At 49.4% G+C, this 16,339-nt stretch overlaps 6 protein-coding genes across 6 annotated transcripts; 2 read left to right on the top strand and 4 right to left on the bottom strand.

Moving 5' to 3' along the window:
- Positions 1-178: 178 nt before the first annotated feature.
- On the top strand, positions 179-1,387 carry N7539_001900 (homoserine dehydrogenase; the record flags this gene model as incomplete). The annotated part of the gene is made up of 2 exons (XM_056931503.1): positions 179-212; positions 303-1,387. The coding sequence occupies 2 exons, from the start codon at positions 179-181 to the stop codon at positions 1,385-1,387; spliced, it is 1,119 nt and encodes a 372-aa protein (XP_056793534.1).
- A 459-nt stretch (positions 1,388-1,846) lies between these two features.
- Positions 1,847-2,368, bottom strand: N7539_001899 (uncharacterized protein; the record flags this gene model as incomplete). Its single annotated transcript, XM_056931502.1, has 2 exons — positions 1,847-2,206; positions 2,303-2,368. The coding sequence occupies 2 exons, from the start codon at positions 2,366-2,368 to the stop codon at positions 1,847-1,849; spliced, it is 426 nt and encodes a 141-aa protein (XP_056793533.1).
- A 1,154-nt stretch (positions 2,369-3,522) lies between these two features.
- Positions 3,523-5,707, bottom strand: N7539_001898 (uncharacterized protein; the record flags this gene model as incomplete). The annotated part of the gene is made up of 7 exons (XM_056931501.1): positions 3,523-3,760; positions 3,839-3,943; positions 3,999-4,110; positions 4,181-4,413; positions 4,569-4,646; positions 4,700-5,203; positions 5,295-5,707. The coding sequence occupies 7 exons, from the start codon at positions 5,705-5,707 to the stop codon at positions 3,523-3,525; spliced, it is 1,683 nt and encodes a 560-aa protein (XP_056793532.1).
- Positions 5,708-7,586: 1,879 nt separating this feature from the next.
- On the top strand, positions 7,587-7,882 carry N7539_001897 (uncharacterized protein; the record flags this gene model as incomplete). Its single annotated transcript, XM_056931500.1, has 2 exons — positions 7,587-7,766; positions 7,820-7,882. 2 exons carry the CDS (start codon positions 7,587-7,589, stop codon positions 7,880-7,882), a joined length of 243 nt encoding a protein of 80 aa, XP_056793531.1.
- A 409-nt stretch (positions 7,883-8,291) lies between these two features.
- On the bottom strand, positions 8,292-8,806 carry nhp6 (high-mobility group nucleosome-binding protein; the record flags this gene model as incomplete). Its single annotated transcript, XM_056931499.1, has 4 exons — positions 8,292-8,321; positions 8,400-8,524; positions 8,590-8,685; positions 8,746-8,806. The coding sequence occupies 4 exons, from the start codon at positions 8,804-8,806 to the stop codon at positions 8,292-8,294; spliced, it is 312 nt and encodes a 103-aa protein (XP_056793530.1).
- A 6,550-nt stretch (positions 8,807-15,356) lies between these two features.
- Positions 15,357-16,312, bottom strand: N7539_001895 (centromere protein H; the record flags this gene model as incomplete). The annotated part of the gene is made up of 3 exons (XM_056931498.1): positions 15,357-15,726; positions 15,795-15,966; positions 16,135-16,312. The coding sequence occupies 3 exons, from the start codon at positions 16,310-16,312 to the stop codon at positions 15,357-15,359; spliced, it is 720 nt and encodes a 239-aa protein (XP_056793529.1).
- Positions 16,313-16,339: the final 27 nt, after the last annotated feature.

Raw genomic sequence — 16,339 nt, 5'->3', positions numbered from 1 at the left:
GAGGATGAGATCGAGGCACTCTTTTTTATTTTGACTCAATCCTATTTTCAAACTGATCTTCGAGCATTGAGACATTGGTTCTTGATCGCCTTTGTTGGATTGGCATCTCTTCCGACCTTGTGACTTTTCATCTTATTCATTCTCCATTTACAGTCGTCAATTGGGCTTCATTGTCATCATGTCCGCTAGCCCCATCTATCTCGGCGTTATTGGTACGATGCGAAGCCCTTGTTTTTTTGAATCTCCCCTTCTTTGAACAATTTGGTCTGATAACTTGTACTAATTCATCAATCGATATACAGGCGTCGGTGGTGTTGGAACCGCATTCCTTTCTCAACTCGCTCGTCTTCCCAACGCCCCTAAGCTCGTCCTTCTCGCTCGTTCTTCTCAGACTCTACTCGCTCCGACACCGGCCTACTCCCCGGCCATCCCCGCGGCCGACTGGGCAACCGCTTCCGCAGGTGCAGGTGCCTCGTTGACCAAGGCCGGCGCTCTGCCCGCTGACGAGATCGCCGCATATCTCGCCTCTGCTCCCGGGCGTGCAATCCTGGTCGACAACACTTCCGATATCAACCTCGCCCGGCAATACCCCACCTTTTTGAAGAAGGGCATCTCAATCGTGACCCCAAACAAGAAGGGTTTCTCCGACGACCTCACGCTATGGAAGGACATCTTTGCCTCTGCCAGTGAGGGCAAGGCTCTTGTGTACCACGAGAGCACCGTAGGTGCCGGTCTACCCGTCTTGTCGACTCTCAAGGACCTGGTCGCGACTGGCGACGAAGTGACTCGCATCGAGGGTGTTTTCTCCGGCACTCTGTCATTCCTCTTCAACACTTTTGCCCCGGCCTCTGGCTCTTCGGATGCCAAGTGGAGCGACGTCGTGGCGCAGGCCAAGGAGTTGGGATACACAGAGCCTGATCCTCGTGATGATTTGAACGGCATGGACGTCGCCCGTAAGCTGACCATCTTGGCTCGTCTTGCTGGCTTGGAGGTCTCGCGGCCCGACTCATTCCCTATCGAGTCTCTCATCCCTTCTGAGCTCGCAACGCTTCCTTCGTCCGCGGACGGCATTGCTGAGTTCATGAAGCGTCTCCCGGAATTTGATTCTCAGATGACCAGTATCAAGGAGAACGCAGAGAAGGAGGGTAAGGTTGTGCGCTATGTTGGCAGCATCGATGTTGCTTCCAAGGATGTCAAGGTTGGTTTGCAGTCCTTCTCAAAGGACAGCGCCATTGCTGGCCTCAAGGGCAGTGACAACATCATCAGCTTCTATACCAAGCGATATGGCTCCAACCCATTGATCGTGCAGGGTGCCGGCGCTGGCGGTGAAGTCACGGCCATGGGTGTTTCGTCTGACCTTATCAAGGTTGTGCAACGCTTGCAGTAAAGCGTGAAGAGAAGCTTTATGATATAGACTCCGCCCTTAGATATAACAGGACTTTGTCACGTATATGCGAAGCAACCTAGAAAATCAATGCATCCATGTGGAATACAAAAGGAACCTAGTTCTCCGTTGGGCACGTGAAGGTTCAGAGCATTCACCTTGTCGGATTCTCACTTTTGCACGGACGCGCTTCGAGCAATGCATGGTTTGACTGGGAAACCTTTCCACCGAGAACCCAAGTCACCAAGAAGGCGACATCGGTCTGGTCGATTGCAAATCATCAATCTGGAAAGTATCATGGTTTTGGTCGAGTACAACATGCGATTCAATGGACGCGCCGGACCCGACACAATAGGTCTTCCACCCCTAGGCATGAGCACGAGTCGATCAGATGATGGCACAGGCATTGCGCAAAGCAGCCGGCGACAGGTCAACCGAGATTTTCAGTATTCACCGAGGCATTCATTGGGGTGAGGCCATCCGTCTTTTCGCGACGTCTCCTAGACTGTCAAGCTTATAAGGTGTCTTGTCTTCAATGGGACTCGGCTCGGTCTTTGCTAAGCTTTCACGCCGTTCTGACCGTCCATTCTCTCTTCTTTTTAAATCCCCGTTTGCGATATCCGTCTCGGAACCAAAGACTCCAAAGGCCCTTCGCTGGCCGTCTGGTCGTTCCTGCAGGCTGGGAGCGCGCGGCCGTTGCTGGCCGCGAGCACGACCTCCGACTCCAGGCATTTCCCAAATGATCATCCGGTATAGATACAGACAGGCGTCAAAGGCAATCAAAGCTGCCCATGGGCCGATTGTGAAGAGAGCAAGAAGAAGCTATACCGACAAAAGCAAAAGGTTAGCCTAGAAACTGAGACCACCTAAGCGCAAACATCTTTAAATCATAATTCTCAAAGAGAACCGAAGACGTACTGACACGCGAACCACCCAGCTTTCAAATTGAATGAGCTGAGGTGGGAGAATGGAATACCATGCCATTGTTTCGGAACCTTGCCCTGGTTAACAATTATGTTTATGTCTTTTGCTAGCAAGAAGAGGCCAAGGGTCGCTTGTTGGACCCTCTCGTGTGAGCCCTTATTTCTTTTGCGCAATGGAGACCCTAGCTGCTCAAAGTTTTGGGTTCTCTCCAGTGCTTCAAGCTCGGTATATGACGTTGGTTCGAGATTCCGAGGCTCCCCACTCTTGAGTATCCGGGGTGACACAACCGTCGATGCGGAGTGCAAACAGATGCAACCCTTGAGAACGATTGCGCATCGATTGCCGTCCAGTGATTGAGACGTACTGTGTTATATTGAAGATTTCGGATCAATCAAATGCTTGCAACTCCAGTTACCCCCGCGATGCTTGCGACAAAGGTGGAGGGAAATTCAGATCGGCCGGTGCGCTCAAACAGCTCGCCAGGCGGGGACGAGGCGGTGCAGGTGCTGGGAGGATTCTAGATCGTCTGGTGGCGCGCCAGAGCTCCGAAGCAGTGCTGGAGCTGGGGCGAGTCGTTGAATTGCTCCGATAATTTTATCGACCAACCTGAGTGCGAATCGCTATCATTGAAAGAAAAGGAGTGCAGGTTCGAGAAGTAGACAGCTTGGAAGGAGCGGAGCAGTAGTGCCGAGCGGGGGCGGCTTGTGCCGAACTTGGCAATATATCAGCAAACCCGCCGAGTAGTTCGCATCCAGCTTACTATATACGTATTGATTTCCAAAGATTGAGTATTTGGTGCGCGTATCCAGCAGTTTGCTTGACTGCGTTCAGATGGGTGAATTCGCCTGAAGCCTGCCGCTCTCTATCAAGCGCAGCGCTCCATTCGGCAATGAAAATTTTACAAACAAACCTATGACCGTATCGAGCATTGTACTCAGACAACATAGTTCGCACAAGACAGATCAAGATGGAAAGCGAGCAGGAGATCTGGAACACATAAAGACCGAGATAAGACCATCAGATTAATTTTGCTCGTTGATCTCGTATCGCCGTCAATTCGTCATTCGTAAATTACTTGAAGGTGTTAGAACTTGGGACAGACCCCGTTCAAATGTCCTTGAACCAGACTTGGCCGTCGTGCCTGTTCACTTGCTCACGGAAAGGTCTTCTATCTGGTCCAAGAAATCCTCGGCATCTGTTGGGCAAGTACTTCGTTAGTTAATCAGAACTTTCTGCAGGGTAGCATGACTGGACCAAGAGCGCTGACCTTCAGCGGTTGCGAAACTCAGGACATGTTCGCCCCGTCTTGTCATCGTGAAAGAATAACTCTCTTCCGGCATGAGAAGAATCGGTTTCAGACCGCGGACAAGCACGGTCCGATGATCAGCTTCCAGACGAAGCCAGTTGCGTCGAGCCAAATTTTCGGTTATGAATGCGGTCCAAACCGGAGTGCTTGGTCAAAATCAGTATCTGGTGCTTAAATTCAGGTATCAAGATCATTATGACTTTGGTCTGTGGCAGATCACCTACCGATCCATTTGGCCCTTGTGAATGGAAGTCTGGATTCTCACAGCCTTGCTAAGTCTGTCACGGTACACCCGAAGAGCATAGACATAGTCGTCCTCGAGGATTTGACTGCCTTCTATTAGATTATGCACGCCAAAAGCCGGCTCCGGTCTTTGTGACTCACCCTCCATATAATTCACGTTCTCCGTCCATTTCATGATCTCGAATGTGATCAATGGGGGAGCCGGTGTCCTGCGAGCGCAAAGCCAAAAATGTGGTGAAGAACGCAACCATCACTGTGCTGACTGTTAGTCTGTGATTCGACAGTTTTTCTTTCACAAGCTAAACTGCTCGGGGTAGACACACTTTCCATGTCTGGAAATTTTATACTGGCCCACAAGACAAGTTCACTCCCGCCACGTCTTCTGCGGCACAATTGGAGACAGGAGCCCTCTCGAACGATTTCCAACATGTTAAGAGGTAGACAGTAGTACTCGCTTGGCTGTGAACTGTGGGGAATTTTGCATAATATGCGGGCTCGATGATCGTGCTCTCGCATATAGAAGTAAACGGTCATGTTGGACTCATCTTTAAATTCCCTAGCTTTGAGTATTAGCTCAGGGATGTTCACCGTCAAACATACCACATACTCTTTTTGCTGGACATTGGACAATGCCTTCCCCAGCCACATCTTCCTTGCTTTGTCCCGCGCTTTTGAATGGTATCAATCACCTGTTATCGAAGGGCTACTCACAATTGAAGGAGGAAGTCGTACTTTTTCTCTCGGAGCCATGACTTCATATCCTGGCACGGATCACCGAAGCACCCGGGTCTGGTACAGGAAACAGGTCAGTCATGTAGCATCAGACACCCAGACAGAGGGACCTATGGCAGTGGTCTTGCCTTTCCCGACCCGGAGGAATTGGGGTCCCGGTCTCAAATGTGGTAAAGACTTCTTTGATCCAGTGGTACCGAGCGGCGTCCGAACGCGTGGACCGGCTCGTGCCCGTTGCCGAGGCGGTTCCAAGAGGTGAGCTTGGCGCCTCCGGCACCGCGGGAGGGAAATCGGAGAATGAGGTGTCAGATGGTGATAGTGGATACTGCGGAGAGGGTCGTGACGGACGAGTTCGCTCGTATGACGCTTGTCGACGGGGCTTTGTGAGGAATTGCGACGAAGTACCCGGCTCATACGAGTGATACCGACGAGCTGGCTGTCGATCCTCTCGGGCCTTGGTCTGATCTGTACTGGTGTTTACGTGGCCGGTTGAGGCATGATTGCGACCCAAGGACATGCGTCCTAATTGTGGGGTAATGCGCTTTTCTTGAACGGCCAAAAGCGACTTCATCCCATCTCGTGAGGCTGCCAGAAGGAAAGCGTCGTGGCGTGGACTGAGAGGACGGTCAGTTAGCCCCCTCACAAGACGCTGACTGTGATTTGGACACCAAGGTGAGGTGGAATCTCGTACGGAAGCTGGCTTACTCTTTCAAGAGGTCGGCAATTTCTCGCAGAAATCCTTTATACTTAGCAAGTCGGGTACTGAGAGAATACTGAGCCTCTTTCCAGAAAAACTGGTCAATGGTTTGCCATGTCCGTCGATAAGTGTCTGCTGTCACTTGACCACCGTTTAACCGCTTGAGGAAATCGAGTGCATCCTCGATTGTATACCCTAGACTCGAGCGCAGCACCTCGACGTCCGCCTGCACCAAGGGCCAACTCCGGCGGTAACGAGAGTCCTTGACTAGCTCATCCAGACTGGAAAGGGATGCGCTGATTCCGTAAAAGTCCGATATCAAGCTGGTGATCTCAGTCGCATGTTGAGGCAAAGGCGCACGGAGGACACTGAAGCCGTCGGCGGCACGTGCAGCTTGTTCAGCAGACAAGCGCAAAGCCATAATTGACGTGGAGTCAGTCCATTCGGGTAAGCGTGTATGACCGCACTTTCTGAGACAAAAGACAGTGGAAGAAGAGAAGAGGGGCCAAAAGATAAAAACGGAAAGTAAGAACGTCCAAACTTTTTCCCTCCCACTTGGCTCGCAGATCCCGCCGGTGGGGACGTAATGTGAAGAGGATTAGAAGAAGTGAACTGTCTCACGTGTCTGATGCGGCTCTTCTTAGCTTCACAAGGTTTGCTAATCTTCCATCGTGATTGCTGGCGGTTCTCGACGTGGTCGTGCAGGACTGGAGGGGCTTTTGGTGGGGTCCGAGGCGGGGGAGAAAGTAGTAAGGCGTGTAGAAATCATCTCCTGTAGGGAGTACTTCTGCGTCGTACTTGACGGGCTGCTGGTGTTACCTTTCTAAAGCCAGCGACCAAGACGGGGTGGGGAGATAATAGGTGATGCACCTTCATACATCGAGGGTGCTGTAAACGACCTCAAGTCACATCGAGACACGTATCGGGTGGGAAGTTGACCGCGTCCTCTGCTCCGAGTCGATGCAGTGTGCATTGCGCTAGAAGGAATCCCAGCGGGAAGTGCAACTGTCGGACACGCTATCGCACGCGGCAACAGTGCAAACTGTTTAAGTTGGCTTGATGCTTGAATCATCAAGCGGAACATGCACGGGCTTGAGCGGGATTCCCAAGGCCTGCGCAGGGTCAGAGGTCGAGATGGAGTTCGGGCAGGAAGAGACGTTTGGAGATGATTTTGGGAGCGTCGCTGTGCCAGTAGCGAAGTATGTCATAGTCACGGAGTAGGTAATAATTTGAGTAGTAGTAATGGTTTTGCATCTTGGCACGGTACCGAATCCGCTCGCATGAATGTATAAGAAACAAGATATCGGAGGTTGAAAATAGCGGTCAACTGTGGGAGCACGCACGTACACACAGCAGACATGGGATGCCCTTGACAGAGTCCACACTACCTGGATCCATGCACTGTGCTCAGCCCTGAACCAGTGTACTGTCTTTGTGCGTATATGAGAAGGACATCAGAGGAAGAAATGACAGAAGCCACAACAGGCCCAGAGGACGCGATCCTTATAAGTTTTTGAGTCAATCGTCCGGCGCAATTTTCTGGAATTGTCTCACCTGATAGAAGGCTGAATTGACTGCTGCCTTCGGGCTCCTAATTCGTCACCAAGCCTTTGTTGGGTGGGCGGAGGCTGCGCTGCTCCTGTTGGATGGTGATGATTTACAGGGTACCACTATAGCTTGTTAGGTAGCTACTGCCAGCATCAAATCACCTAGTGGTTTAGGCCGGCCAGTCTAAGAAACGTAACTTGCAAGACCCTCTCTCTACCTATAGGGCTCAGCCACTCATGAGGTACCGTATTAGAAGAGCCTCTTTAGTTTTGCCACCAGTGTTGCCCAGGGCTCGACAAAGGCTTAATGCAGCATCATTGTACTGCTCCTACCACGACTCATACCAGCGGAATCTCTTGAGTAGCGTACAGTCGGTGACTGATGACACTACTGCTGGGCCCTGGTACCTTGGATCCCAGTGGATCTGTTAGAGTCCTATCAGATGTGGGTCGGAGTCCGGGATGAAGGCTTTTAAGAGCGGATATTAAGTGCGTTGTCTATGGCTCTGTTACATCTCGAAGGCGAGGACAAAGCTCAAGCGCTCGACCCTCCGATGGGCATTGTCACCTCAAAGAAGTGTGCGCAGCGAGTTTTTAATCAAATTTGCCGGTCCTTGTAAAAAAAAAAAAATACAACAAAAGGACTTGGGAGATGATCGTGCTCATCGATGGAAAAGCGAAGGGACCGAGTATAGTCATTTCAGATAGTACAGTTTGCCAGGTCATTGTTGCCTTAAGATCCAGGCCCCAGGAATGTTAATATGGCAGCCTCAGGCGATCAACGGAGATCCCCCAGACGCGTTCAAAGCCAACGAAATCAAGGGATGGGGCCAGCTCCGGAGCCCGGAGCTTGGGCCACCTCCGGAACCGCGGTTTCCCGTCCTGACGCGTGACGCGAGTCGATCATCCGAAACGCACACCAAAGCAGACTCGGTAGAGTTGAAATGAATGAAGATACTAAAGCCGAAGCTGACAACGGTCAGCAGCGCTGTCTTGGCACTGTTACGAAGTTAATTGAGACAATGGAAGAGACCATGTTCTTTCAATGAGACTGTGGCATTGATCAAGCTGAGGTATGTCAGACCAGGAGCCATGCTGGCGTCGCCCGCATGGCTTCCCCAGTTCAGGCGGTTTGGAGGTTACCGTCACGATGAATGCCTGGCCTTCATATAGCAAGGAGCTATATTGGAAGTTCCAAGTCTTTCAGAAGAAGAATGCATGGGGGACCGTGAGCTGAACGACAAAGCCATGCCTCTACCAAAACCACCCAGCTCACCGGCTGGGGCAAATCACCAAAAGCAAGTAAGAACCACCGTAGAGACCATTCCATAAGACCCATGAGTGATGAAACGCAAAAAAAGATAGAGAAAATAGAATGAAGGGGAAAACATCCAGAGATTTAGCGAGAAGAAATACAAACGCCACTAGCTGCGCGATTCATTGTGGGCAGCGTGGCACTTAGGAAGACTCATCGTCCTCTTCGGCAGCCTGTGAAAAAAGTCAGTATGGCACAATCCAGGTGCGAGCAATACTTTGAAATTGACAGTGCAAGGTGTGACGACTTACGGCATTGTACTTGGCCTTCTCCTCCTCGTAGCGCTTCTTGTCAGCGGCAGCCTTGGCATCGTAGGGCTTGCGCTCAGTTTCGGACAGGGCCTTCCACTTGTCACCGAGCATCTTGCCAACCTGGCCTGTCGCAGGAGTCAGCAAAAATTAGGGCAAACAGCCATCCAGGAAGGCGCTGGTTGATGCTTACCGAAGGTGATACCGGGGTTCTCCTCGCGAACCTTGTCACGGTTGTCGTTGGCGAAGAACATGTAGGCGGACAGGCCACGCTTAGGGGCGTTGGGGTCTATTTGAGATACTGAGTCAGACAGGCTCCAAGCATCGCCGCTAGATCGGTTAAACTCACCCTTCTTGCGGCGCTGGACGCGCTCCTTGCCGGACTTGCGGGTGGCGGTGGCCTTAGGCATGATGAACTGTGCGATTGATATTAGTGTCTGGAGGGGAACAAAGGCCGAGAGGCAATTGGGGGAGCGCGAGGCGAAATGATAGTCAAACGAGGTGAAGTGAGTGATGCGACGCGACCAAGCACGAGTATGGCACTCTTAGCGTGGGTGTGGTGTTGTGATTATTTATTTATGATAGGATGTCGCGACGCGAGGTTGCTCGAGCGCGTTCGTGAACCCGAGTCTCCCAAGTCACTTTGGACGGACAGGAAGGAGGTAAAAAAAAACCAGAGTACTTACTTGATTCAGAGAAAAAGATGAGAGATTTTGAGACAAAGGAGATCAGCGCAAATCTGATATCGAACATCGCATGTTAGCAGTTGATTCGCGCATTGCTAGTGATGGATTGCATTGCGCGACCGTGAACGAGGTCTCGGTTGCGCCAGTGGGAAAATGGGCATGGACGACGCGTAGACAAGCGAGATCTAGGCCGACGAGAGTGGGAAAAAAAAGGAGGTGAGAATTGTGGTGGTGGTGGTGTTGAGGTTCGGGGCCAGTATCGTCGGGATATAGTTGCTTTGGGGTTGGGAGGATATGCAGTACCTGAGATTGTATGGGCAGACAGTGTAGGGAGCGGTTGGTAGTGTAGGAGAAATGGGAGAGAGAGTGAGAGAGGGGGGGAGGGCAGTAGTAGTAGGGAAAGGCGGACCTCCTCTCTCTCTCTGTGGTCCCGTCACAGAGACTATTGTGGGAACGGCAGCACAGCAAGGGCAACCCGCTGTTTTGCTGGAAAATGTAACGTACCGCCCGGATACTAGTACATCAATACCAGCCTGCTGATTACGCACGGCGACACTTCCCCTCATGTATTGTATCGGAAGTCTGGACTCTTGAGTCTTGACCAAGTTGACTCTCTGGACGCAGCGGTCGCTGGGATACATTACCGCTGACTATTTGGTCTTGACTCTTAATGGTGAGTAAGAGACCTCGTACTGGTCTACTACTCTACCTAACATGCCTTCATTATTTTATTCTAGTACTCTGAAGTGTGAAGGACCACCAAATTCCTCCCACGGATAAATTGGGACCGTGTGGATTCTTTTCTCTTGAGTCCTGACTACTTTTGTGTTTCAATCTTTTTTTACCTCTCTTGTACATACTTGAGATGGACTCGCCAAGTATAGCGTGATCTACTAGTGTTGACCTGTCATACTTGTCAGCCTTGAGAGTTTCGTCTACTGGTCTGATCTTGAACGACTCGGGTGTATATTTTCCTCCTTCTTGAATCGACCTCGGTCTGTGTCTTCGAACTTTGGGAAGCCAATCTAGTACAGTACTATTAGTAGAGTGGAATACGTGTGGACCTGGTAGTAGAGAAGTCACATCCAAAGAGGCGTAGACTGCAGTCACTCCTACAACTACTCAGTGTACTGTAGTACGTATGTACAGGACGAAGACTCATCTCGGCTCTGAAGTACAAAGTTAACACCTTCAAATGCGAGTCAGGTACCAACAAGTTGGGTGTTCGACACTGCGTTGGTCAGCATGAAGGGGCTTTCGGCACAACCTCAAAATGAATGGTTGCAGCCCGCCATTGTGGGCGCGTTAAGGTTACTATTGGCGAGGTGACAACTCGAGAAATTTTTGAGTACTAACTACTTGAGAACCTAATACTTAGTACACACAAACATGTTTCTACTTCTAGAAATCGCGATTCCTCCCGCCTCAGTTTTGCTGCCGTAAGTCAAGTATAGTAGTGTACTGCCCGAGAGATCAGGCCTACACTCTTCATTTCTACATTACCGAGTCAGTAGTGAGTACAGCGCCAGATTCTTCCTAAGGTTGGCTCTTGGCTTAGGCTTTGACTTCGACAAGTCCACCTGCAATACAGCATTCCCCCATTTCTACATGGACGTGTCGATGCAGTCAAGACCAAAGAAAAGACCTGGCGATGAAAAGCCTATCAGCCAAAAGCTGTTCGCTGAGGATTACGATTCAAGTTGGGAAATGCATCAAATTCGACAGACATCCATCACTACGCTTTATTTCACGATAAGTATGGATGAAATCCCTACCATGGTGACTTGTTGATACTCAGGTCGAAAGGATAGTTCTACTGTCAAATTCTAGGAAGGCAAGCTGAGAGGGACACCAAGATGGAGGATGTGGTCTTCAGCCTAGGTACATACTTACATGTTGATTTAGTAGAGCACAGGCATAACTTCCGTCTCGAGACTTGCTCTTCATTGGATTTTGTACATAGGTCATAGATATGTCCAATTGTCCATACATTTCCATAAGCCTCCGGTATGCGAAGATTTGTTGCCCTCGTAGGCTCGTACTATGGTGGAAAGAATGAATCGTGTAAAGTAGTAATGTACTCAGCCTGTATTGTAACATCAATGTGCCGCGGGCTTGCGGCAGCTCGACAATACCTGAATACAGCGAGGGGCCACAGACCAAACAGTGGTACAAGATCACAGATGGACCGAGGACGGGCAATCTGGGACGAAAACTACCTTTGTCAGGGAGATCGGAGTCTGGCAGGCCATAAGAAAATTCAATCAGCGCCCACAGCCGCATGTTACCAATTATTATGCAGTAAATGTTCAGGTGGGACGGGTTGCTGGGCAGCGCGATGTCAAACCATACTGTTTTAATTAAAGCTCGCTCCTACTCCAGTAGAGACTAGAGACCGAGAGTACCTGAGAGACTAGAGAACGAGGTGAAGGCTCTGCAGATGAGGGTCTTACTGATCCACTCGTGTGCCACCCCAAATATTGTTGAGTATGGACTCTGATGGGTCGAGTCCTGCTATCATTAATGATTGAATGCCGTTTCCATTACTCCGTTCGGTCCAGTGCTTCTGGTCGTGCGTCAGCCTGGGGCATGACCCGGCGCTCGAGCTGTTCGCGGGCTGTTTTTGCTTGATGTAGTTACTGTAAGGGCTTACCTCTAGTACCGAACTGTAAATGAGGTGCAGCGCTGGGATGATAGACATCTGTACCGACGGCGGCATCTCACTACTAGTATATTCGCTTAGCATGCTGCCCCTGGCAGATCAACAGCCTTTAAGCAGCTGACAGACTCTCCATTCCCTGCTTTAGAAAGTATCCGTGGTGAATCTCGATATAAAATCTACAAGGAGTATATCATTATCACTACTATCATCATATCTAAATTCGAAAGTAAGTACAATAAAGTACTAGTAGTATACTTATTACTATAGGTAGTATTACAGTCACGGGTAAGCCGTAGCTGATGAACGTAAGGTAGAGAGCAGACGGGTGCATTGGACCGTGTCTAGCGTCCCACGTCTACTCCGAAGTTTGCCTAGTCATCTCCACATGACTTGAAAGTCCATCGTCCACACAAGGTCTTGAAATGCTTGGTCGGCACGCGATAGGACATATTGTATGAGCGCAAGTGCCTACCTACCTAGGCAAGGAGCTAAAGGTAGATGGCCCGCATAAATTATTGTCTATTACTAGCGTGGAAGGGCATGCTAAATATGTGTTAGAAGTCTCTCAGTCAAATGTCGCATCGTAGATAAATGAAGTGCCGGAAGCTTCTATGTAATATCTACGTAGTTGGCTTCCTACATTTAAAGGTTATGCTGCCTCGCAAGCTGAAGGTTGGAGAGCCTAGTGAGCGCTAGAGTGGGCCTATTGTAGGTTTATCCGTCGCCATCTAAAGGGGGTGCATATTCAACCTATTGAAGCGGGCACTTACGTTAGTCTGACATCTTTGGCAGATTCAGCAGATTCAGCACACATGCCGTATGTATGCAAGTATTGTACTTATGTACTAAACTACGTACCAATGTACTCGAGTGAGTACTGAAGCGCCGCGACGCGTCGTGTGGTACTGTAACCTACCAAGTCTCGGCGGCCATCTGATTGGAGACAAGGTTCTGGGGAGTCTGTAATGATATTACACATGTGATTGTACTGTATCAATGTAATTGCAACGAATATTCGGCACTTGGGGCTCGGCCAATACTCCTCTCGACGCTCGCTAGCAATCTCCGGACCCTTCTAAGCGTTGGGGTAGCAGACTGTGTCTAAAAATAAGCGAACTACAGTACAGTTACACTGTACAGATTTACAAAGAAACATACATATGTATGAAGCGATTGAAATACAAGTCCAATACACATCACACACTTGCTTGGTTTCCACTTTCAGTATACTGTAATCGAAACGCAATTCCACGGGGCATGGAACGCATTAGAATGCTTCTGAGGCCTCTTGGACTCGGACACGCCGCCCTGGCGACTTCGTTTTCTACGTGTCATGCGTCGAACTGATCTACACCCTTTGGCCTTGTACTTAGTTCACTAGGCTAGTATCTTCCAGAGCTCAGATTTATTAGGGACGCCAATAAGTATAAAGTACATATATACAGATTTACACTCAAACAGTATTGCTACTCAATCTTGGTGAATACCTGTCGAGATAATGTATCTTAAATCAGCCGGCGTACCTGCTGCTCCCTAGCAGTAAGTAAGCGCTTAGGCGAGTCTCTTCACCAGTCGAGGACTGGTGATTCAGCTGGGGGCCGACCTCCGTCCCCGCCGCGCAAATGATGTAATAACATTAATAATCCTCACCTAGTGAATGACTAGATTAGTAGACACCTAGTAGATACTGTTTAATGTATACACCTACTGAGGTAAACTTCTGCACATATCTCAAAATCAAAGAAACATCGGCGTCGGTGGCCACCAGAAATATTTATGGTGTCCCATATGGCTTCGTTCTGCAATACTCTTGTAAAATAATACTGTAGTCTGTACCAGTGTACATATGTATTGTACTGTAATCATTAATTCATTCGGGCCTTCCGCATTCATGATTCATCCATCCATGGGCATTCAGGTTGAGACCAATTCCAATGATATAAACTTCTATGACAGTACCTTCTTATCAACACCGCTTAATTCTTCCCATACAACATATAACGTTAATTCATAGCATAAGAGTGCCATAGTTATCCACGTTTGGTCAAGAGATTTTTGTAAATATAAGACTCAAATAGGGGGAGTTTTCATCGTCATAAGCGTACTAAACGTGACCATGAATACTATCGGCTATCACGAGGCCAAATGACCTCTCTCCGAAGGCCCAAGTGCAAGTTTGGGGCCAAGCGCCACAGATCTTGTAGATAGTAGATAGTACTAGATACTACTGATAAGAAGCGTGCTAGTCATAGACCTCCATGTCGAGCCTACCACCACATATCACTCATGTTCAACGAGTGACTTCTAAATTATATATACTAACGTTGCTGCACGGGCTATCCTGGGCTCCTCGACCCAGACGGCATCACATTATTCTCGCACCGAGGCTACTTTCCACTTATATATCGACAAAGTGCCGGTATCTACAGAAAGATTACCGACAAAAACATCAATCTCATCTCAGATTTCGATCGGTTTATGATATGAGCTGACTGACACCTGCCCGCAGTCCCTAGAAAATCTCATTTTTGGGCTCGTTTGCCGAGGTCACCTCAAGTGGGTTATGATGTCGACTTTCACAACACCCACGTAATCTACACTGATGGAGTATATTTGCCACTCACGACTTCCATTGTTTCGCCGTACATCAACGAAACTATAACAAAAGGCCCCACGTCTGAGATTCTCAAGCTATTCAGCACATACTGTAGAGTGTAGCGTTTAGGCTGTAGGGTATCGTGTACCGCTTGCCATAACAATCCAGGACTGTAAACATGATTTGTAAGTCAAACCAGACATGGAGAGTACCTGTGGCTCAATTTCATGGAAGCAGAACGAGTTACAACCTTGTAAGGTACTACCCAACCTGACCTGGAGAGGCCGACACGTGATGAATGCAAAACTGGGGATTTGATGTCACGTAGATGGAGACGGGAAGACAGTCAAGCTATTATTATTATGTACGGTTGTCACAATGCATAGCAAATTACCTGAGGGTGATCGCGAAGTTTCCCTTGCTGAGCACTGGAGTTGTTGGGTAGGTGATCTCACCAGTGCTGCTACATAGTATAGAGGGGAATGCTCAAGGCAGTCTGATCTCACCAGACAGGTCGAGTCATAGAGGAACCAAACCACAACCACCAGCACGCACGTCCAGAGATCTCCCAGCCCGACCGTACAACACCTATCCGTAGGATGTGAAGAGGCACAGATGAAGATTAAAAGGAGTGTGTTATTGCAATGTAAAGAGAGCCTGACTGTAAAGACTGTACTGAACTCCCTTGAAGCCGTTCAATCCTCTGGTTGCTTGTTGACCTTGGGTTGTCCTCCTTGGGTGGTCAAGTTGATTGACTCCCTCTCGTCATGTCCAAACAGCCTCTCCCGACCGTAAGGCCACCATCAGGCACACGCACCTCAGCAGACTACCTGCTCTATGTACATGCAACCGGATTCCCTACTACAATAGATATGTCAGGAATCCAAACAGAAACAACACGACGGGGTAGTCTTGGGCTTGCGGGTCAGAAACTTCTCGTGAGCTTTCTATCTAAGAAGGTCAGGCCCGGTCATTCTCAAAGCAGAAGAACATAACTCTGTGTCGAAATGTTCGATTCAATCATCACTTTCGTCTAGCACTAGTGCACGAAGCGCATCGTCACTTGCCCAATCAAGGCCACTGCCGACTACAATCGCACTAGCTATGTTCTTCATGGCGTCCCACTTCGCCTTGCTTCTTCGATACTCAGCCTCAAATCGGGTTAGTTCCAATTCGAGCTCAGGGTCCCCAAGCTGCTCTCGCCAAGACGAATCTTGTTTAGTGAGCTCCAGGAGCTCTCGCACCAGCTCTTGATTTTCTCGGTTAATCGTCAGATTGGCGATTTTCAGATCGTCCATTTGCCTGAGAATTTGATCATGAATTCCCGACAAGTTCTCTTGAGCGAGTGCAAGCACGTCACGTCGATTGACCAAACGGAAAAGGGCACTGCGGTGCGTCCAGAATAAGCACCAAGGCCGCCAGCTGTTTGGTTTGGAGACTAAGCCAATACTCACCGTTCAGGGGGAATATTTGCCTTTGAATGGACAGCCTTGAGTATAGGATCAGTCATTAAGACTGTCCGGGTAGCTTTGCTTCTGACTGTAAATGAAGCGCGCGCCTCCAGGAACTCGCGTTCCGCGGTCGCAAGCTGCTCTTCAACATCGTCACCAGACAGCGTTTCGAACTCTAAGAAGAATAGGGTCAGTCCGGTTGATGGAGATCATTTGGAAGGGAAGGTAATGGGATTTCAGGGTCGTATATTGAAGCAAGGAAGATCGTTGTGGTTGAATCAATTGGCAATCATCAAGCCTTCGGGGAAACAGTAGCCTCCCCGCATAGGGAGGGCCTCCTCACCTTGCTCCAGTAAAGCTTTCTCCAACTGTTGTTCCTGGACTCGCCTAGCCAACTGCAAGACCAACTCCTCTGTCTCGGACAGGGTCACAATATCCTGCACATCATCTGCCGCATAGCTCAGCAAAATTTGCTCATTCGGAAGCAAATGAAGTCTGGTCAAGCCCTGCTGAGACGCCATGAGGAGATCTCGTGGGCGGGTGGGCTT

This window comes from Penicillium diatomitis, assembly GCF_028827545.1.
Source record: "Penicillium diatomitis strain IBT 30728 chromosome Unknown utg000002l_segment0_segment0, whole genome shotgun sequence".
NCBI classification, from domain to species: Eukaryota; Fungi; Ascomycota; class Eurotiomycetes; order Eurotiales; family Aspergillaceae; genus Penicillium; species Penicillium diatomitis.
Note: the sequence above shows the minus strand (reverse complement) of the source record. Positions and strands in the feature narration are given on the sequence as shown.